Source organism: Heteronotia binoei, chromosome 1, assembly GCF_032191835.1.
Source record: "Heteronotia binoei isolate CCM8104 ecotype False Entrance Well chromosome 1, APGP_CSIRO_Hbin_v1, whole genome shotgun sequence".
Lineage (NCBI taxonomy): Eukaryota > Metazoa > Chordata > Lepidosauria > Squamata > Gekkonidae > Heteronotia > Heteronotia binoei.
The window spans coordinates 168,752,076-168,774,415 of NC_083223.1; the positions used below are offsets into that span (position 1 = coordinate 168,752,076).

General features: G+C 43.2%; 1 protein-coding gene across 5 annotated transcripts in view; it reads left to right on the plus strand.

Moving 5' to 3' along the window:
- PRKD3 (protein kinase D3) overlaps window positions 1-22,340 on the plus strand; it is an 86,637-nt gene that overhangs the window by 47,189 nt on the left and 17,108 nt on the right. For all 5 annotated transcript variants that reach the window (XM_060244033.1, XM_060244051.1, XM_060244024.1 and 2 more), the window contains 7 exons: window positions 3,336-3,474; window positions 4,473-4,604; window positions 6,264-6,421; window positions 9,086-9,275; window positions 11,218-11,295; window positions 13,122-13,305; window positions 15,707-15,830. In XM_060244033.1, coding sequence (XP_060100016.1) covers window positions 3,336-3,474; window positions 4,473-4,604; window positions 6,264-6,421; window positions 9,086-9,275; window positions 11,218-11,295; window positions 13,122-13,305; window positions 15,707-15,830 — 1,005 coding nt within the window. The remainder of the gene's footprint in view (window positions 1-3,335; window positions 3,475-4,472; window positions 4,605-6,263; window positions 6,422-9,085; window positions 9,276-11,217; window positions 11,296-13,121; window positions 13,306-15,706; window positions 15,831-22,340) is intronic.

Consider the following 22,340-nt stretch of genomic DNA (forward strand, 5'->3'; position numbering starts at 1 on the left):
GCCTTTATGTTGCATGACTAAAGTTTATGCAAACATGTCTGCTTATGCCTTTCTTCTAACCAGTATGACCTCCTCTGTCTCACATGCACGTACCTTCTAACTGAGTCTCACCTAACTTTTCTGGTGAACAAGCCTTTGGATGAGAGCAGATAAGATTTCTCCAAAAGGGCAGGACAAGTGAGCTGGTTATGGACCAAAAGGAGGCAGAATGAAAATGTCAACAAGAGGACCTGTAAATAGCAAAGCATTTTTACGTATGGCAATGAGGTGTGTGTGTGTAAATTTTTGATGCTCCTAGTAGTGCAAAAGTGAAACATTTTAATACAGTATATTGAATGCAAATGAATTTACTAGGAAACCAGATTTGGTGTTTGTGGCTTAAATTGGGAGTAAGAATATACCTCCATGAGCTTTCTAGAGTTGAGAACATCTAACTTGAAGAATGGAATGTGTCCTGAATGCAACTAATGGTATGCATGGGAGGAACGGGCCTTTTTAATGGTGTCTTGTTTGTGAAGTCAGAATTTTGAGATCAGAATATTACAAATGTTGTTGCTTTATTACTCATCACTTGCTGAATGTCTTTAACTCTTTGTAAAATAGGTTAGTTTCCAAACTCTGCTTTTTTTTTCTAGTTTGTAGCAAACAGCTGTGGTAAGCCCTGGCTAGAGTAAAGCATTTCGTAAGCCAAGATATGCATACTTGTTAAGGCTAAAGAAAGTGCAGATGAGGTCACCCTAGATAAATTGTTATAACTTTTTTTATTATTTAAAAGACCCATCCAAACACAAAAATACAAAGCAACCAAGAAATTAAGAACCAAGTTCAGAAGTCAAGTGGTTAAATTCCAGTAATATTTTGCTTTAAATGTCTAGTACAGGGGTGGCCAATGGTAGCTCTCCAGATGTTTTTTGCCTACAACTCCCATCAGCCCCAGCCATTGGCCATGCTGACTGGGGCTGATGGGAATTGTAGGCAAAAAACATCTGGAGAGCTATCGTTGGCCACCCCTGGTCTAGTAGATGGGGATTCTTCACTTTTTTTTTTAACATGTTGAAGAAATAGCTAACAATATTTTCCCATGCAAAAGCTAGCTGCAATGTGATGGTGGCAGTAGCCCCAGGGAAGTAAGTAAGAGGGAGGCAGTTGCCCCTGGGGACGGATAGGAACCCTGCAGGGGACAGATATATCCTTCAGGCTGCATGTTTGATAGCCCTGGGCTAACTCATACAATTTGACAGATCATTCTCTCCTCTTCTCCCTCCAATTTTTTGATGAGACCTGTAATACTAGAACTGAGATACCAAAGCTATGATGAAGCAACGGATAATAAGGAAATGAGGTGATAGACATTTCCTATATGTAACAATGTCCTAGGGGGAGAATAATTACCTTAAAATGTGGAACAAAGTGGGGCATGAATTCTTATTCCTTAATGTTTTCTTGACACTTATGATGCAGCCATTCATGAAATACTGATTTATAGAACTGGCCATGAAATTGTCAAGAATATGTGAGTTTACCCTTTTGTCGTTCTGATAGTCTGTTTCCTTAGTTGGTTTCTGACTGCTTCCATATAAGAATATGAAAATGTAATGTCTATAGAGACCCCAGCTTGGCATTCTCCTTGGCTTTTGATTAACAGTGTGTGTGTATATAGAACTAAGGTCCTAATGTGACAACATAAATATGGTCTTATTGATTTTGATCTATTCACTGTTTATTCTGTTTGAACTCACAAGGTGTATGATCATATTTTCTATTTTCTATCTTCAATTATTATGTCTTTTATTTTCTAGCTTCAATTATTTATTTTACATAATACCTTTATTGCATGTATACCATACTGCTGTATGTGACTAAGTCTGAGAGAACAAATTATGTTTAAAAGTCGAGCAGACAGAAAAAAATATTGAATTTAAATGGACAAATTGCTTTTGCCAACATTTGTGCAAGGCAAACAAAAAATTAATTTATCAGCAGCATTACAGCTGCATCAAAGCAAGTGAGAAAACAGAGCAGAAAGCTTTGCATTTTGGTAATGTATGTGTAGCTTTAGAGGATTGCTGTCAGGTCCATTTTTTAAGGTTATGTGTTGTAATTAACACAATTCAGACACTAATGCAGTAGTGCTCATTCTGCAGCTCAAGAGCCATATGTGGCATTTTCTAATAGTTTTTGGCTCTTCTAATATCAGTTTCTGGGAATTTGCTTTGAACTTTCAGTAGCCTGTCCAAAAGTAAATACATGTACCAAATAAGTGGCGTTTAACAAAGGACCACCTTTATTACGCTGATAATAAAACTGATAGCAACTGTATTAATATATCCAGGGTTGGCGTGGCCATTAAGCGATTGCCACAGTTGCCTAGTGTGGTGGCGTAAGGGAGCACCAAATTGGGAGCCCCCTGGGAGGATGGAGGCCATCCCCTCCCTCTTAGGTGATTTAAATCACCCAGGAGGGTCCCAAGAACAGCCAGTGCCCTCCTTGCACCAGTGAAAGGTCCTGATGATAAGCTGATAAGTGGGACCTTTCACTGACATAGGAAGCACTGGCAGAAGCAGTTGGGTTGGCCTCCCCCTCCATTTAAAGACCCTGGCAACCAGCTGGTTGGTGGGGTCATTAAATCATGCAGGGAGGTGTGCAGCTGCTTTGCCGCTTCTTCCGCACGATTTGGATTGCTGATGGGGATAGGGGCTTGAGAGCCGCTCCTGCCAGCGATTCAAATCATGTGGGAGGGCTGGCAGAAGTGGCTGCAGCCTCCCTGCACAATTTAAAGACCACGCTGACCAGCTGGTTGGTGGGTTCTTTAAATCGCATGGGAAGGCATGTGGTTGCTCCTGCTGCTCTTCTCCTGCAATTTGAATCGCAGGAGGGGGTGGCCTTCAAGCATCTCTGCAGCTTGAATGCTGCCCCCATTGGTGATTCAAATCGCAGGGAAAGAGTGGCAGGAGCAGCCACACACCTTTCTACATGATTTAAAGATCCCACTGGCCAGCTAGTTAATGGGCTCTTTAAACAGAGGGGAAGGCCAGCCCAGCTACTTCTGCCATTGTTTCCCACGCCAGTGAAAAATCCTGCTGATCAGCAGGACCTCTCACTGGCGTGGGGAGGGCAGCAGCTGCTCCTGGGGCCCTCCTGGGTGATTTAAATCACCCAGGAGGGAGGGAGTGGCCCCCACCCTCCTAGCTTAGGGTGCCAGGAAGCCTGGCATCAACCTTGAACGTATCAGTGGTATGTGCTGTAAGGAATACCTGCATTTATATTTTCCATAGTATTGAAAGAAATGAATTTATAAGATAAGCAAGTAATGGCATATGTTTTTTTGGTTTCAGTTCCCAGAGTGTGGTTTTTTTGGCATGTATGACAAAATCCTCCTGTTTCGCCATGACTTGAACTCAGAAAATATTTTACAGCGAATTACATCAGCTGAAGAGATACATGAAGGTGACCTTGTTGAGGTGGTTCTGTCTGGTAAGGATATTGTGTTTGTAGTGAGGCCACCTTAACCTTAACTATGTGGGTCTGGTGTGATACCCAGTGTTAATTAAAATAATACTGTACTTTGAGCAGTACAGTACTTTGAATCAGCTGAATTTTATGCGTCACTATATGGATCTTCAAAAAAGAATATTTGGAATTAGGTAGATATGCAGAACTGGCATTTGGAAACTTCTAGAGTTCAGGTTTTTTTTCTTCTTCTTCAGAGACATCCCACTCAGACTATGCATATCTTGAGGTGAAAGAGTTCTGCTTTCTTGTTAAATTTTGTCTGTCCCTTAAGTTTAATCCAGAGAGACTGGCCAAAACCAGAAGAGAAGCACAAAATCGTCAAAGCCCAAGTAGAAGCTGAGACATTGCATAGAACTGATGTGTGCTTTTCCAGCCTCAAAACTGGTAGTACCAATGAACACTGAGATTATCACTGTTCCAGACTCTGAGCCTATGGATTTAAGCCCTGCTGGATCAGACCAGTGGTCCATCTAGTCCAGCATCCTGTCTTACACAGTGGTCAGCCAATTTCTGTGCATGGCCAAAACAGGACATAGATTTGATCTTGGAGCCTGGACTAATCCTGGAGACTTTGGCTTGAGAAGTACCATATTTATCCACCTGTAATAACTCTGCTGTGAAAATGTTGTGAAAGCAGCGTCACAGGGGACTATCTTTACCTTTTTAATTTATATATGTGCTGTTGTATTAGAAGTTTGTCAGATCTCTGAGCTATATAGTGTTTAGAAATCTTCAATATCTTTCAGAAACAGCTATTTAAAATTCTTGGTGTAGATGACGTTTTTTTAATAGTGCATGTCATTTATAGAATTTGAGAAGAGTTGTTAAAAGTTTCTATCCAGGGCAATCTGTTGGCAGAAGCTACTGCTTTTAAAAATGGTTTCAGTTGGTGTTTTTATTATCTTTGCTTAACAAGTAGGACTTACTTCTCTCTTATAATTTGCTCTTTTTTTAAAAAGCCTTGGCTACTGTTGAAGATTTCCAGATTCGTCCTCACATGCTTTATGTCCATTCTTACAAGGCCCCTACTTTTTGTGATTATTGTGGAGAGATGCTCTGGGGCTTGGTACGACAAGGGTTGAAATGTGAAGGTAAGATTGCCCATAACTGAGCTTTTAAAATGAGACATTTTCTATTAGAAGCCTCCAGAGTAGTGCATGTTTCTAATGTCTTTTCCTGTGTACTTTTATTACATTTTTAAAGAAGTGATAAAGCTCCTAGAATAAGACACATTATTGTATTCCAGAAATTAGAGGCGTTTTTTTGTTTCAGAGAAAATTTATAAAGCTGGCAGTTGTTTTTCAGACAGTTGTTCCCCTGTGTCAAGAAAATATGTTCGGTTTTACAGAGATACTTAGATTTAATCCTAAAACTGTTCCCAAGGTTTGGTGTATTCCAAGAGCAATGCCTTTGTGATATCAGAAGCAACGCAGTTATACCAGCTAACTCACTGAAAATGTCAAGACAGTGTGCGATTGCAATAAAGAAGGCCAACGCCATGCTGGGAATTAATAGGAAGGGAATTGATAACAAATCAGCCAGTATCATAACACTGCTGTATAAATCGATGGCGCGGTCTCCTTTGTAGTACTGTGTGCAGTTCTGGTCGCCGCACCTCAAAAAGGATATTATAGCATTGGAAAAAGTCCAGAAAAGGGCAACTAGAATGATTAAAGGGTTGGAGCACTTTCCCTATGAAGAAAGGTTGAAACGCTTGGGACTCTTTAGCTTGGAGAAACGTTGCCTGCGGGGTGACATGATATAGGTTTACAAGATAATGCATGGGATGGAGAAAGTAGAGAAAGAGGTTCTTTTCTCCCTTTCTCACAATACAAGAACTCGTGGGCATTCGATGAAATTGCTGAGCAGTCAGGTTAAAACGGATAAAAGGAAGTACTTCTTCACCCAAAGGGTGATTAACATGTGGAATTCACTGCCACAGGAGGTGGTGGCAACTACAAGCATAGCTACCTTCAAGAGGGGATTGGATAAAAATATGGAGCAGAGGTCCATCAGTGGCTATTAGCTACAGTGTGTGTGTGTGTATATATATATATATTTTTTTTTCTTTTTCCTTTCTTTTTTTTTTGGCCACTGTGTGACACAGAGTGTTGGACTGGATGGGCCATTGGCCTGATCCAACATGGCTTCTGTTATGTTCTTAAAGGTGCAAATGGTTAGGGCTGAAGTATTGGTAAAAAGGTTTTCTTTTCTCGCCTCAGCTTTTTAGAGCTAATGGGTAAAATTCAAATGGGAATCTCTTTCTGTGTATAGCCTTTGCTAATTTGGTTGCAGCTGCTTCTCTAACACTCCTGTCAACCGACTGCTGTCCAGGTATTATTTACCCAAGGCTTCTTGCCCATTGGCTTATGCTGAACTTCTGTGGTTTTATTGGAGCCAGGAGTACATTGTTTAGATAGCCTGTTACGGGAAGAGAACTGAGGAAGATCAGCAGCAATGTGAATTGCATAATAGGCCCTGTTTTCTGGCCGTAGCCAGGGTGAAGCAGGGTCAAAAAAGCAAGTATTGAGGCCAAAAAATTCCACAAACTGCCAAGGTTAATTACACCACTAGTGCAGTATTATAAGAGATGTTTACAATTTAAACTGACACGGTTAGCTTTCCTATATTTTTAACTGATCTGTAGTTTCTGAAACATGACACTACATTTTAATAATATTAATAAATAAGCCATTTTATCTCTCTTCCTCCTCTGCCCACCCACCATTCTATCATACCTATTTCATTAGGTTGTGGATTAAACTACCACAAGCGATGCGCCTTCAAGATTCCAAACAACTGCAGCGGAGTGAGAAAGAGGCGTTTATCTAATGTATCTTTACCAGGAGCAGGACTTTCAGTCCCAAGATCAGCACAAACTGAATATACAGCTTCAGCTACAGAGGAGGTATATAATGCCACTTTGAAGAGGAAAAATAGTTTACAGTTGAACTGCATAGATGACTGTGACATATTCATTTTAGCCTACTTTTCTGTTTTTAAAAAATTGAGTATATAAAAATAGCAAAATGAAAACAATACCATATTAACTCAAAAGGAAGATGACCCTGAACATAAGACTATACCTTAAAAGTGGTACACACAAACAAAACGTGTTACTGAATATAACTATAACTTGTATGCAATTATGGTGGAATCCTCCCCCCACTTTTTTTTTATGGTGTACCTGGGGAAAAAACTAGTCTTGCATTTGAGTAAATACTGTATTTATAACCATTTAAGTAGTTTAAACCTTTGAAGTAATGATCACATGAGTGCATTTGATCATGTGCTAGGGTTCCCAGCCTACTGCTGGGGGTGGGGTTCCCCCAATTTTGGAGCCTCCAACTTGCTGCCATGGAACTGGCTGGTGGGGGAGCCCTGCCCCTGTAGAGCACCAGCGCACTGCAGTGTGCCCAGCACAATGACATCACGTGAAAGTGGCGTTGTGCTGAACACATCACAGGGGGACATGCAGGCCTTTTGAAAAAAGCTTTATAATATAGAGCTTCCCTCTAAGTGCTAGAGCATCTCTTCCCTCCTCCCTCCCACAACTACTCACTTAGCCACTTAGTAGTCAGGGTCAAGGACAGGGCTTATTAGGAAAGCTTTTTTCCTTTTTTATTTCTTTAAGGTATTTATACTTTATATTTTTTTTAAACTACATTAAATGAGGTGCTTCCAAAAAAAGGCTGACTCCTGCATAGTCCGTCTTATTTCTGACTTCGGGGATAATGTGATGGGTCTATGAAGATCTTAAAACAGGAGAATCGAGGAAGAATTTTCTAAGCTGAGTTGGTGGGTACAATGTCAGCTTAAATCAAGATTCCAAAAGGATAAAGAAAAAGGATTTTCGAATAAACCAATTGAATTGGACCTTATTTTAGAGGCCAAGCAGAAGATTATCTCCAAAGTTTATGATTGGCTGCTCCAAATCAAGATGCAAGATGAGACTGTAAAAGAATCATGGATCCGTTGGTTGAAAGACTTTGGTTTTAACATAGACTTGGTTGAGTGGGAAAAACTATGGAAACAGAACTTCAAATTAATAAAACCAGCAGACTTTAAAGAAAACCTGTACAAAATGGTATACAGATGGTACCTCACACCAGATAGATTGGCTAGAATATATCCTACATATTCAAACAAATGTTGGAAGTGTCGAGAAATTAAAGGATCTTTGTTTCATATTTTGTGGCAATGTGAAGATGCCAGAAAATACTGGGCCCAAGTCAATATCTGGGCACAAAAAATCTTGTAAATAAAAATTAGTCATGTACCAGAACTATACCTCTTGAATATCTGCAGACAAAACCTTCCTATGACAAAACTAAAACTATTACTATACATAGTTACTGTTGCCAGAATACTTTATGCCAAGTATTGGAAGACCAATAAAATCCCCAACAGAGAGGAATTCATTACCAAACTGTTAGATGCCGCAGAATCTGACTTAATGTCCATAAGATTAAGAGATGGCAATGTGCAAAAATGTCAGGAGGAATGGGATCCCATATACAAGTGGGTAAAAAGTAAAGGTGTTGATTTGGAGTAACAGAAGTTTATTGATCCTCTCCATCCCTTAGTGTGAATGAGTTTGTAGTTGTAGTGGTTTTTCTTCTCAATTGTATGGTTGTGCATTTTCTATTGTGTTCATTGTGTTTCTTTGTGTTTTATTGTGTTTTATAGTGTTCCTGATTTGTTTTTCTTATATTCCTTGGCTTATTGTTGTCTTGGATGTATTTGTTTCTTTTTTACTATTTGCTTGTTTGTTTGTTTGTTTAATAAAAACTATTTCTCATAGAAAAAAAAACCAGGAGAATTAGTATGGAGGCATTTGAACCTTCAGATGTCTTAGTCCCAGACCTGTTAGGGTTTGATAGGTCAAAGCCAGCAATTTGATTGAAAAGGGGAATTAGTTGTAGTAGCAGAACTCATTTGTTCCTGTTTGTATCATTTACTAGGCTCATGAGTATTGATCTAATTTTAAAAATGTGACACTTAAAATAAACATGCTTCGGTGTTAGCCTGAATGTGACAAGTAGAAAGAAGTTCAGTGTCTTGTTTTCTATTGTGCAGGTAGACTGTTAATTTGTTCAGTTTCTAAATTGCCATTAAAAGCCAATACTTTTTTTTTTTAAATGGTCTTCCAGATTAAAATATGTGACTTTCAGGCATTTTCAGAAATTAAGCAACTTGGAGCCCTGGCTCATTAGAAAACAACAAAAAAAATTGTGCAGTAATCTGCTGATTTGTTACACACAGTTATCATGAATAACCCTAGCTGGGTTAAGGCGTCCCAGTGTGAAAACATTCATTTATTTATAAAGATGTTGTCTTCAGTAGTATTTTGAAAGAAACCTGAAAAGGGATAACCATGTAGAAGGCTATTAGATTTGCAAGTCTGTTGTGAAATTGTTTTCAGTATTAGCCGTGCAGGACAGGATGGGCTACACCTAAAAATTCTCAGATTTTGGGAAGAAAAGTGCATTACATATAGGAATTGGTACTTTACATTAATGTTTATGTATATTCACAAGCTGAAACCCTGTATTTCTGACTTTCTTTTCAGCGTTGTCACTCAGAACCCAGTAAGAGAATTCCCTCCTGGAGTGGACGTCCAATATGGATGGAAAAGATGGTGCTCTGCAGGGTGAAGGTTCCTCATACCTTTGCTGTTCATTCTTACACTCGACCTACCATATGCCAGTACTGCAAACGGTTGCTCAAGGGCCTTTTCCGCCAAGGAATGCAGTGTAAAGGTAGGAGATTAACATTGCTGCTGCTGCTGCAAAAAAAAAAAAATTAATGGAAATAATTATTTAATGTTAAATACTCTCTCTTTAAAACCAAACGTTAAAATTATAATTATTTCAATAAGTACTAGTTCAGGCTTTAAACTCTTTAGTCAATTGATCAAATACAGTTTTAGTTGATTAATCAGTTGAGAACACTTTCAAGTAGATGGGGCTGAGGGAAGGGCACATTTATTCGAAGCTGTTTTATGTTATTTTAATAAGGTGTGAAAGAAACTATAAGGGTATATTTTCTAGATTGCTTTTGATAAGTTGTAAATTATTTTTTCTGGAAGGCACCTCTAATGAGGTTTTGGTCAGATATGTTAATCAAGCAATTAAAAACCAAATGATAAATCAACTAAATTAGTGAACAGTCTTGCTGAGAATTGTAGGCTAATTCTATTTAATTCTTGTCCCTATTTTACTTATTTGTTAATTTAAAACATTTCAATGCTTTTATGAGAGGAGATCATAAAGGCAGAAGTGAAATCATTGGATACACTTTAGCCAGGTAGGGGCCTACCTTCTCATTTTCTCTTGTTCTTTTCCCAGTTGTTACTGCAAATTGAATTCTGTCCCATTTTTACTGTCTTTACAAATCCTCACACACTGGCGTTGTTTCTGTTCAGATAAACATGGACTTTTGGACTGCAGCTTCTGGGATTGCTTAGGGAATAGCAGCAACAGTGTAGCCACAAAACTCCTTTAGCAGAATCAGGCACACAGCACAAGACCTCAAAGCTGTGTTGTGGGGGCGTAATACAGCATATTATAGCTGCTGCCATGCCTCAGGAATGTTCATAGTATATGGATGTAAATTTCCTGAATGTTCTCATTTTCCTCCAGCAGTCTCTGAGAGTCAAGCTAGTCTCTGAGATTTAGAATGATGTTAGCAGCCCCTCTCATAGGCTGGACTGTAACTCAGTATTGGGCTACACATGACCGACCAGTCAAAGCCCAATAAAATAAACTACTCACTTGTTTGAAGAAAAGGTGGGGGCAGTGGCAAGAGGGTTTCAGCTTTGTCTTGTACATAAATTGGCTCCCTTCATAGACTGAAACAATTGGGTCAAGTTGATCTATGCAACAGTGTCCTCAAACCTATACTATTGTAGCATACTTATATGGGGCTGCACTTGGAACACAAAATTTAATTGTTGTTTGGATGTCACAACCACAAAACATAAGATAGTGATGTTATGCAGAACTTTAATAGTAATTAAAGTTTCTGGAAGATGCTCTGCTTAACAAGATGCTTTTTAAACTGAACATATTATGTAAAAGTAATTTCCTTGCAGACACACAGCTGACCTTTGGGTCACATGGGGAAAGTCCTTGTGCTGTGGTGGCAGCTACTGCCAAAACAATGTTTTATTGAATCTCCACAGTCAGAAGTCCTGCTGGGCAAAGCCTGACCTGGCCCTTCCCATTTTCTAAAAACACTTGGTGGGCGCCATGAAAAGTGCTGGCATCGGGGCACCCATGGGCACCATGTTAGAGACCCCTGACTTAGGACCTGCATAGTTGTGGGACCAGTTCTTGTAGTATGTATGCATGTGGCTATTACATTCATCCAAGCATAATTTACTCCTTACCCCTTAGTGCAGGCTTATATCCTATGCCTGTGTGCAGGCTTTTTCAGAAGTGATATCTACAATGTGTAATGGTGTCCCTGATGATGATAGGGGACATAGACTGTTGCAAGCTGTATTATTCAGTTATTTGAGCTGTCCTTTAACTGAAGATAGGATCATATTGTTGAGGTCAGCTTGATGACTTGCTATTTGTCTGTCTTTAAATTGTTTTTGCATTTATTGTTTTCAAATTCCCATTGTAATCTGCTTTGCATCCCTGATGAAAGAAAGATAGATTAAAATGGTTTAAATAAGCACTTTTCTCACTTTAGATTGCAGATTTAATTGTCACAAACGCTGTGCCTCTAAAGTACCAAAAGATTGTCTTGGGGAAGTTGTTTTCAATGGAGGTAAGAGCAATCATGTTTTAAAGTAGTAAAGTGCCTTCAGAAAAAAACGCATCAAAACTGCAGACCTTTGTTCTAGTAATTTCTGAGCATACAAATATGAAATAATTGTATAAGTGTCTGGCTCATTCAAGGTCTGTTGGTTGGTGGTACAGAATTTTTGTAATGAATGTGCTGAGAGCTAGAAAGGTCTGTTGATTGTGTTCACCCACTTTGTATTAATCTGCCTTGAGACCCAGTGAGAAAGGTGAACTGTAAATAATTTAAATAAACAAATCTTTGCTGAAGTAAAACAGACAAGTATCTTGACATGTCCAGCAGTTGATAGGCTACTTTCATTGGAAAATGAAGAGCTAGAAAGTGCATTCATTTATGGAAAGATATTTTATACTACTTTGGGCCAGTCGTTTCAAAAGCTAAACTTTTATTTTGATGAAAAGTTGTAAAAAAATAAAAAAAATCACTGGTCATCATTATCTTTCTATGAAATAATTTCATTCAATGATTCCTGATTCAAATAAGCTGAAGAACTAAATTCCTTATTAAATTTTCAGAATGCAAAATGTCACAAACTGATTCTGACAACAAATCATTTCAGTTCAACTAGACATTAAGATTGGAAAAGAGAATATGAAGTTGTCTTGGCTACTTTATTTGTTCTTAAATATAATAAATATGGTAGTACACACACATGAACACATGAAGATGCCTTACACTGAATCAGACTCTTGGTTCATCGAAGTCAGTATTGTCTACTCAGACTGGCAGCAGCTTTCCAGGGTCCCAAGCAGAGGTCTTTCACTTCACCTACTGCCAAAACCTTTAACTGGAGATGCTGGGAGTTGAACCTGGGGCCTTCTGCATGCCAAGCAGATACTCTACCACTGATTCACAGTCCCTCCCCTAAACATCCTCACCCCCCCAAAAGAAAACTATGAAACTAGGATGCCTATGCTCGTATCCTGACACACAAATAACCAATAGCAGAAAGTGATTGAGTTATGTGGTAGTCGTCGTTTGTAAGTCAGGTCCTTTTGCTGTGTTAAAAAATTGTCTTCCTTGCCCCAAGGCTAGTTTAATAATTTGTATGGGAGGATTGCAGTCCTTAGTTGATAGTATGAACCAAAAATAGCCTTTTAAAAAGTTAGTCTTTCCTCTTGATTTTATTTTAAAAGACTATTTCTAAAGTGATCTGAAGGAGGTGTTTGGATATAATGGCTGTCGGTCAAATTCCTTTTCTGAACTTTGTACCAGTGACTGTCTATGCTGATTTAAAAAGTTAAGAGAGATATTTTCCTCAGTTTTTGTGACTGCCAATCTTGGGCTACATGCTGTCTTTGACACTGCAGGAAATTAAATTTGCATTAGTAATGGACCAGGTATAATGGGAGTTCTGTTCTCAGATTCCCATCCTGTCCCCACCATTTCCTGGAAAAACTTGATCGTGGTATTTTTCCATCGGCCTATAGGAATCAGCTGGCACAGGAGGTGGAAGAACTATTCTTATGCCAACTTTCCATTGATGGGGAACTGCCCTTTGTCAGGAAGTACCTACAGAGCATGAGGTGGTCTTGGCAAAAAAGAGAACTCAACCCAAATAATGTTTCTGCCAGTTCTCCTCTTGTGGCTGTGTTTGGCTGATTTTTCTAATTCTGGTATATATGAACTCAAGGCTGCAAAAGGTTTTTGCCAGTAATATGATATTATTCCTGATAAGATTTTTATTCAAATTGTATCATATTCCACTGACCTAAAATGGAACCATTCTCATTCATTCTCTCCCTCCCTCCCTCCCTCTCTCTCTCTCTCTGGGGGGGTGGAACGACAAGAACCAGCTAGTCCAGGTCAAGATAGTGACATGCCAATGGAGGTTGACAGCAGTGAAATGAACAGTGATGGTGGTAGAAGCTTGGATGATGCAGAAGAACCATCTCCTCCTGAAGACAAAATGTTTTTTATGGATCCAGCAGATCTAGATGGGGACAAAGATGAAGAACCTGTGAAAACCATTAGGTTTGTGAATTCGAAATGTTACACTGAGGACTTGGTGCTTGTAGTTCTGTGAAGTTTTGTTTGCGTGGTTTTGCGAGGCATGCTTTCATTGCCTTGAGTAAAAAGAATAGTGCTCAATGAACAGTTTTAATAAAGGCAGAAACTAGTGATGGAAAAGTTTGAGATAGAAACTACCAATATTTATGTTATACCTGTTAGAACTGCAGTCTTGTGAGAGTCATCATGAAAATTCAGTTACATTATTAAAAATGATTTGTTACATAGAAAAGTTGATGGAAAATGCTGTGCTGACCTAGATATACAGTAGTTCTTTATTCATCTGACCTTAGGCCAAAATTCCAATCCTAACACAGATCAATTAATTAAATGAAGTTATATAAGGAATCCATTGAGCTCTCCTTGTATATCTGTAAATTGTATGTTGGGATAAAAGAATCTACTTTGGCTTAATGAATATGACTTCTAACAGTTGTTTTTATTTCTTAGTTTGTACACAAGGATAAATTATTTGGGTTTCTATTTTATCTGTCTTGAGGGGTTGTAATATTAAAAAAGAGAGGACTGGTATAAGTAATAGACTTGGATCCATGCTCAACCCTGGTCTCAGGTGGCCTTGGGAAATTTGTATTTCAGGTTCATAATGGAAAATGAGAAAAAAATAGATTATTTAATTAGGGATGATTATAAAGCAGTTTGTTTAATAGAAACATAACTTTAAATATCCACTCCATATATAATAACAAATATATTCCACCCAAGGTAAAATGTGTATCGTCCATCTGTGCTTCCTACTTTCCATCTATAGGAAGATGCTGAACTGAACAAAGGTGTACCAGTGTTCAAGATATTGCATGGCATTCTTTTTTTCCGTTTAGTATCTGTAGGGTCTGGATTAATAAATGTCAGATGCTAAATATGTTATTTCATGCAGTTTGTTGACATCAAGTACATACTTATTTAGTGCTAAATAGTTCTCTAAGCTGTTTTAACTCAGCCAGCTATGTTTTCAATGTCTGCATCACTGTTGCGCACTGGAACTTTTTCATCACCAGAAGGACTTGGAGCTCTGAAATGATGAGGGAAACAGCTGACCAGAGCACACAAGTACCTCTAGAAGTTGCTTGAAAATGGGAATCATGTTCCAGTATGAATTGTCTGAAGAAAGTAGATGCTGCGCATGATCAGAGAGGTGCTCTCAGGAAATATTACAACCTCACAGGATGCTTGGGTACAACCGTCTGCTTACATGCTGAATTGTTGATATTTGCTGTGCAGGAGCTGAAAGGTGTGCCCAGGTTATTTCATTACATTTTAAGACACCTAAGAGTGCACAGCTGAGCCTGCTGTAACCCATTGGAGTGGTCAGATGCCTGCCTGATGGTGATAGGTGGTAATTAAAATACAATAATGCCAACTGAGTGTTCGTTTCATGTTTGGCCTAACTAATAATTGTTCCTATTCAGAAATTTGAGTTCCTATCTGCCAAAGCATATGGGCAAATCAGTAAGTCCCAAATTATTAATTTTTTTAAAAAAATCAATCCCCAGGTATAGATGATACATATAAACTCCTAATTTTAAGTGCAGAAAGAATTCATTTAACTACAGAGAATTTGACTCCCATATCACTACCATCCAAGAGAAATAAAAGGTGAAAATCATGCAAGCAGAGAGGAAACTTGAAAATAAGAAGTGTTATAAAGCAACTCTTTTTAGTGGAATATAAACCACAACTAAAGAAAAAATGAGTTAAGAATTCAATATCTGCTCTTCCGCATGAACAGAGTCTCTGGGCTAGAGGGATTCTAACACAATGGCCTGCTGTTTCTGCCAACAGTAGTGCATTCACTTGGGCTAAAAAGAAAAGCTGATGATATATTGGGACTGCAAGAAAGTTAAAATGCTGTTGATGGACAGGTAATAGAGGTTGAAAAGCCCCAGTGAAGTGCAGAACATATTTTTTTGGCATCCTGGTTGATGCTATCTTGATCGTACTTCCTTAACAATTCAAAATGCTAGTGATATCCAAAGAACAGCTACTCCAGTGCTTTTCAACTTTGTATGTATTAAAATGCTCTAAGATGACATGTGGAATTCCTTCTGTGACCACTGTAGTAAATCTGACAAAGAATCTTGATCTAACAAAAATAATCTAGATTTAACTGCAGCAGTCCATGCCTTTAAGTGAAACGGAACTACAGTCTGCTTCCTAAACGGAGTCAGAATTTGAAATACAGTAGGGCATGAAGAAAGGAAGCCTGAGTTGATACGATACTACTAATAATTATATTTAGAAGAGTTGAGGTGGGGTTTGGACAAGGAAAATATTCTAGAAATACATCAAATTGATTATTTTTAAATTTTGGTAATTAGAGCCAGGCAATGCTTTGTTTTTTCAACAGTCCGTCAACAAGCAATAATATTCCATTAATGAGGGTTGTACAGTCAATCAAGCACACAAAGAGGAAGAGCAGTACAATGGTGAAGGAAGGCTGGATGGTCCATTACACTAGTAGAGACAACCTGGTTAGTAATTGTAAGCTCTTTACTTATCCACATAATATTTGTATTGTGACAAAGTTTATAAACCACTGTGCAATTAAATTAAGAACTCCACTTTGACCCCCCCCAAGAAAGCAATATAGTTGCTAAGCCCTGTTTTTCATAGTGATTAACAGAAGTGCTATTTGTGTGCAGGAGTCAAGATTACATTAATCACAGGTGTGCTTTAAAATAAATCTGCAACATGCCTGTTGCATCTTGATGGGGCTGTGGACAGTTGTAATCAGCATGTGGTCAGATGGCCTGGTCTCCCACTCTGTGTCCTCTTGTGGCCTTCCCTTTCCCCTGTTAATGATAGTAGTTATGGCTTTAAGGGCTGTGGAATGGGGAGGATGTTTTTCTTTCCAGTGCTGACTTACCCAGGTTGTAGCAGAGTCTTTCACCTCTATCCAAGGCAACTATCTTGAGCAATTTCTGTTGGAGGCTCTGAAGTACAAGTGTGATAATCTTCTTCGTGGTCTCTGTGCCTCACACTCATGGGATAGTGCGCCTGCGCCGATCCCCGAATCGGTATCTGAAAAAGCCCGGGATTTTTCCGCGCTCGGCGCCAATGAGCATGCGCAAGCGACCCACTGCGCATGCCCACCAGCGCCCGCGCGGCAATCCCGCCAGTTCCTTTCTGACCGCTGCGCTGAGAGGTTTACCTTTCCGTTTCCCCGGTCGGTGAGAAGTTTTTTGGCTTCGCCTTTTCTTCTCGTTCTAGCCCGTTTACCGTTGTTGTTTAGTAGTTAGTTGTAGTTCATAGTTGTTAGTTAGTTAGTTAGAAAAAAAAAAAAAAGCGTTTTGTGTTCGCCCGCCTGACGGCCCTTCGGGGCGCTTCGCCCGCGCTTTTCCCCCACTCCTCTTTTTCTCTCTCAGATTGTTCTGGGGAGTTTTTTTGCGGCTACTTTCTATGGAAAGTCGCTGGGGGTTTTTCAAACGCTGTCGTGCGTGTGGGAAGAAGATCGCCCCTCCAGACGGTCATTCCCTGTGTCTACTGTGCCTGGGAGAGGCCCACGGAGTAGACTCGTGTCCGCATTGTCTCCGCTTTTCGAAGCAGACGAGGAAGAACCGGGCGGCTCGATTATCTGCGGCACTGATCGAATCGGCGCTTACACCCCATCGACCGATGGAGGTATCGGCACCGAAGTCGTCCGAAACCCCGGCCCTGGAGCTCGCATCGGCCGATGCGGCTCCGATACGGACTTTGGACTCGCCGGAAGAGCGTGGCTCCACGAAACGCTCCCTTGAGGGCGCGGTGGATACGCCCGCTAAAAAGCGCCAGGAGGATTCGGGGACCCGACCTCCGAAAAAGGCGAAGTCGAAGGAGAAGCGAAAGCGACCCCGCACTCCTTCCCCATCGGGCGGTGCGTCGACATCGACGTCGGCAAAACCTCCGAAAAAACCTCGGACGCCTCCGCGCCGTAGCCCAGCTGACCAGCAGCGCCTGTCGGCGTCGGAACAAGAGCCGGAAATCGACTTAACCCAACGGTCTTCATCTTCGGGCTCCCGTCGTCGCTCCGAAAGCGAATCGACCTCGGAGGTTGATGCGTCGGCACCGGTGATCGACCCACCATTCAAGCCTCGAGTCAGGCGAGACACATTCTATCCTCCTCAACGCTTCCCGATACCACCGTGGGAGCAACGCAGGTGGCAGCCTCCCTACTCCCGGTACGAGACCTGTCGTTGGTACCCGGACGACTACCACGATTGGGAGCAAGCATCCCAATTTTCATCGGTGTCGAGGGTATCCCATCGGTCTCGGAAGGCCTCTGCGTCGGCGTCGGTTCCCCCGGATCGACAGTTGGTTCCGGTAGATGTGGATCGAAGACCACCGATCCTTCCACCGCGAGAATCGACCCCGATGCTCTCGGAGCACTCCACACACAAGGACTCCTCGTCGTCGGAGTCGGAGAGTGAGGTCCAGGGATTGGAGCCTTCACCGGGTTCCCAGACGGCCGAGGATCTTCCGATCTCACCGTCGGAGGATCTGAAGTCCTATGGGGACCTTGTGAAGCGGATTGCCGCCACCCTCAAGCTGCCTGTGACGCAACCGGAGCCAGTAGTGGACGACAATGTGTTCGATATAATGCAAAGGAACACATCCACTGCGGTTGCCCTGCCAGTGACCAAGGTGATCCTCCAGGTGGTCAAAGAGCCTTGGGCGCGACCCTCCTCGACGCCGGTCTCATCGAAACGGCTGGACCATATGTATAGGGTCCAAGAGACTGGGGCTGAGTTCTTGTTCACCCATCCGCGCCCGAACTCGGTGGTCGTCTCCTCCTCTTCGAAGGCAAGGAAGGTCCACTCCTCCCCACCGGACAAAGAAGGGAGGAAGATTGATGGAATGGGCCGCAAGGTCTACTCCGCGGGGGCACTCGGCATAAAGGTGTCTAACTATGCCGCCTGCATGGCTAGATATCAGTATGCCGTGTGGGAACAACTTTCCCCCTTCCTTTCCTCGTTAACTGAGGAAAAGAGGGCTGCTGCAACCAGGCTACAAAAAGAAGGTCTCGCTGTGGCCAGACAACAACTGGCCGCAGCAAAACATATGGTTGAAGCCTCGGCCAAACAGATTACGTCTGCAGTCTGTATCCGACGGCACTCCTGGCTCAGGTCTACCACGCTCCACCAGGACACTAAGACCTTCATCGAAGATCTGCCGTTCGAGGGTGACGGGCTCTTCAGCACCACAACTGACTCGGCGCTGCAAGAGTTCGACAAGAGTGTTAAAACCTCTAAGAACTTGGGTGTCCAATCTGCTCCTAAGGCTTCCAAATCCAAGCAATGGTCCAAACCCTGGACCAAGAAGCCTTATCAGAAGTTCTCTCCTGAGCAATGGCGTCCTCGCCCTGCCCAGTCCGAGCGATCACCCTACTCGGGTAACGGCAGGAACCGTTATGGATCACAACCGCCCAGCAAGTCGAAGGGGGTTCGCTCCCAGAAGCAGGGGGTTTGACTTCTTCCAAGCACGCGTCGTCGTCCCCGTTGGGAATTCATCCATCCGCCTACGCCCTTTCCTGCCTGCCTGGGAGTTGATCTCCACAGACAGGTGGGCTCTGTCCATCATAGAAGAGGGCTACAAAATAGAGTTTGTTCAGACCCCAAACCAGTCCGTGGTAGTCACCACTCCCCCTTCCCCACCTCTGCTGGCGGAGGTGAACAACCTCCTACAGAAACAAGCCATAGAGGTAGTTCCACCGGAGGCCAGGACGGGAGGCTTCTACTCCCGGTACTTTCTGGTTCCCAAAAGGGACGGGGGCCTAAGGCCTATCATGGACCTTCGGAGTCTGAACAAATTTATTCTGTACCAGAAGTTCAGAATGGCTACGCTGCAAACGATCCTGCCCCTCATCAATCAGGGAGACTGGATGGCGACCCTGGACCTCAAGGATGCTTATTTTCATGTCAGCATCCATCCCGAGTTCAGGCGTTTCCTACGGTTTGCAGTGGGTGCTCGTCACTTCCAATTCAGGGCCCTGCCGTTTGGACTGTCTACTGCTCCTCGGGTGTTCACGAAGCTGATGAGTGTGGTGGCTGCCCATCTTCGTCTGCAGGGAGTCGTTGTCTTCCCATACATCGACGACTGGCTTCTTGTGGCGAAGTCGAGGGAGAGTCTAACAACCCACATCGCTACCACTCTGCGTCTTCTTGGCACCCTGGGGCTGCAAGTCAACCTGGAGAAATCCCATCTCACTCCCTCAAAGACAGTTCAATTCATAGGGGCTCTGTTGGACACTCAACAACATCGAGCGTTCCTCCCTTCGCAGAGAGCGAAGGACATCATCAATCTGGTGCAGCTACTTCAAAGGCGGCGGTGGGGCACGGCTCAGCAGCTCCAGCGGATGCTGGGGTTGATGGCCGCGACGACAAGCGTGCTACGTTTCGCAAGACTGCACATGAGAGGCCTACAGATTTGGTTCTTGCGCCACTTTCGGCCTCTCAGAGACTCACCTCGAAAGAGGTTCACCATTCCACCCGGGACTCTCCGCTCCCTGCAATGGTGGGGAACAGAGAGCAACATCCGTCAAGGGGCCCCTTTTCATCTGCCGACCCCTACAGTAACCATCGCTACCGATGCCTCCATGTGGGGGTGGGGAGCCCACCTGGAGGAGCTGTGTGTGGGAGGCAAGTGGCCACCGAAACTGAGCCGGTGCCATATAAACTACCTAGAACTGCTAGCAGTTCACTTTGCCCTTCGATCGTTCCGTCCACTGCTGGTGGGACAGACTGTGGCATTGCTTACGGACAATACCACTGCCCTGTGCTATATAAACAGACAGGGGGGGGACAGTGTCTCGCAGGCTATGCTCGTTGGCGATGGATCTCTGGGAGGAGTGTCTCCAGTGGGACATTTTTGTAAAAGCTACACATCTGCCGGGGGTCCTCAACATACAGGCGGACTCTCTCAGCAGGGGTGGAGCCTCCCCACACGAATGGGAACTGCAATGGAGGTTCCTAGAGCCGGTGTTCCAACTCTGGGGCTACCCACAGCTGGATGCTTTCGCCACAGCGCAGAACAAGAAGTGCCCATTGTTCTGTGCCAGGGGAGGTGCGGATCCGGCTTCCTTGGGAGACGGACTTCTACTTCGGTGGGAGGGCTGGTTCCTGTACATGTTCCCGCCCTTACCTTTGCTAACGAGGGTGGTCCACAAGTTAGTGCAGGAGAAGCCACGTTGCATTCTGGTGACCCCGTGGTGGCCCCGTCAGGGCTGGTTCTTGATTCTGCTCCAGCAGTCGAGGGGGACCTTTTACCAGTTCCCGGCAGAACCGGACCTGTTGTCGGCCCAGGGAGGGCACGTGCTCCATCACAACGTGCCGCACCTGAAGCTGACAGCGTGGTTCATCGACCACTAGACTTCTCCACCAGGGTTCAGCAAGTGCTCCAGAGTAGCAGGAAACCTTCCACCCGTGCCTCTTACGAGAGGAAGTGGAAAAAGTTCAGTGACTTTGTGGTTGACTCTCCAATGTCACCTGACACTGTTGGGCTGCCCACAGTTTTTGACTTTCTTTTGTCCTTGGTGGATGAGGGGCTGGTATTCTCATCCATTAAGGTCTATTTAGCAGCTATTTCTGCTTTTCATGATTCAGTTGAGGGTTACTCTGTCTTTGCTCACCCGCAGTCCAAGAGATTTATGAAGGGATTGTTCCGCCTTCATCCCCCGTCTAGATCCCCTCCACAGCTGTGGGACTTGACTTTGGTCCTGGACAAGTTGACTCGTCGCCCCTTTGAGCCTATGGCGACATGTTCCCTGCAACTTTTGTCTTGGAAGACTGCATTTTTAGTTGCCATCACTTCGGCACGTCGTGCAGGGGAGCTCACAGCGATGCGGTGTGACTACCCATACCTTGCCTTTAGAGAGGCTGGGGTCTCTCTGGCCCCGGACATTACTTTTCTCCCGAAAGTGGTTTCCCAGTTTCACCTTAACTTAGAGGTTTGGTTGCCCACCTTTTACCCTAGCCCTTCCTCGGATGAGGAACGCAGACTGCACGCGTTAGATGTTAAGCGTGCCCTCCTGTTTTATCTAAACCGTTCACGGGGTTTTCGTAAGGACAATCAACTTTTTGTTTCCTACTCTGCCCCAAAGTTAGGGTCCAAAATTTCTTCTCAGAGACTGTCCAAATGGCTCACTGAGACGATCAGACTTTGTTATTTGTTGGCTAAGAAGCCTCTACCTGGACCTGTTCGTGGACACTCCACAAGGGCGATGGCCACGTCGGTGGCATTCCTGAAGGGTGTGTCCCTTTCCGATGTCTGCAAGGCGGCTACCTGGTCTTCTCCGCATGCCTTCATGAAGCACTACGCGCTGGACGTGCATGCTCAGCAGAGGACTCGGTTGGGAGCTGCGGTGTTGCAAGCTGTTTCTTCAGGCTGACCGTCTTCCCGCCTCCAGGTATGCTTTGCTTGCTAATCTCCCATGAGTGTGAGGCACAGAGACCACGAAGAAGATAGACAGGTTGCTTACCTGTAACTGTGGATCTTCGAGTGGTCATCTGTGCATTCACACTACCCGCCCTCCTTCCCCGCTGCTGACGGTCTCTCTTCAGTAAAGGGGCTTTCAGCGGTCAGGGAGGAACTGGCGGGATTGCCGCGCGGGCGCTGGTGGGCATGCGCAGTGGGTCGCTTGCGCATGCTCATTGGCGCCGAGCGCGGAAAAATCCCGGGCTTTTTCAGATACCGATTCGGGGATCGGCGCAGGCGCACTATCCCATGAGTGTGAATGCACAGATGACCACTCGAAGATCCACAGTTACAGGTAAGCAACCTGTCTTTACCACATTTGTTGTCCTCTTCCTGCTCTCTTGGGTTCCTCTGTAGTGTATGGTGGGTAGAGAGCTGATGTGTTGGTTGGAGTCTTGGCTTATCTCATAAATAAATACTCCTGTATCACATCAGGGTTATTCTGAAATGCTGGAGGAGCAGTGCTGATACCTGCTGCAGCCTGAGATCAGAAAGCTGAACTGTCTTCATATGTTAAAGGGTACTTAGAATCC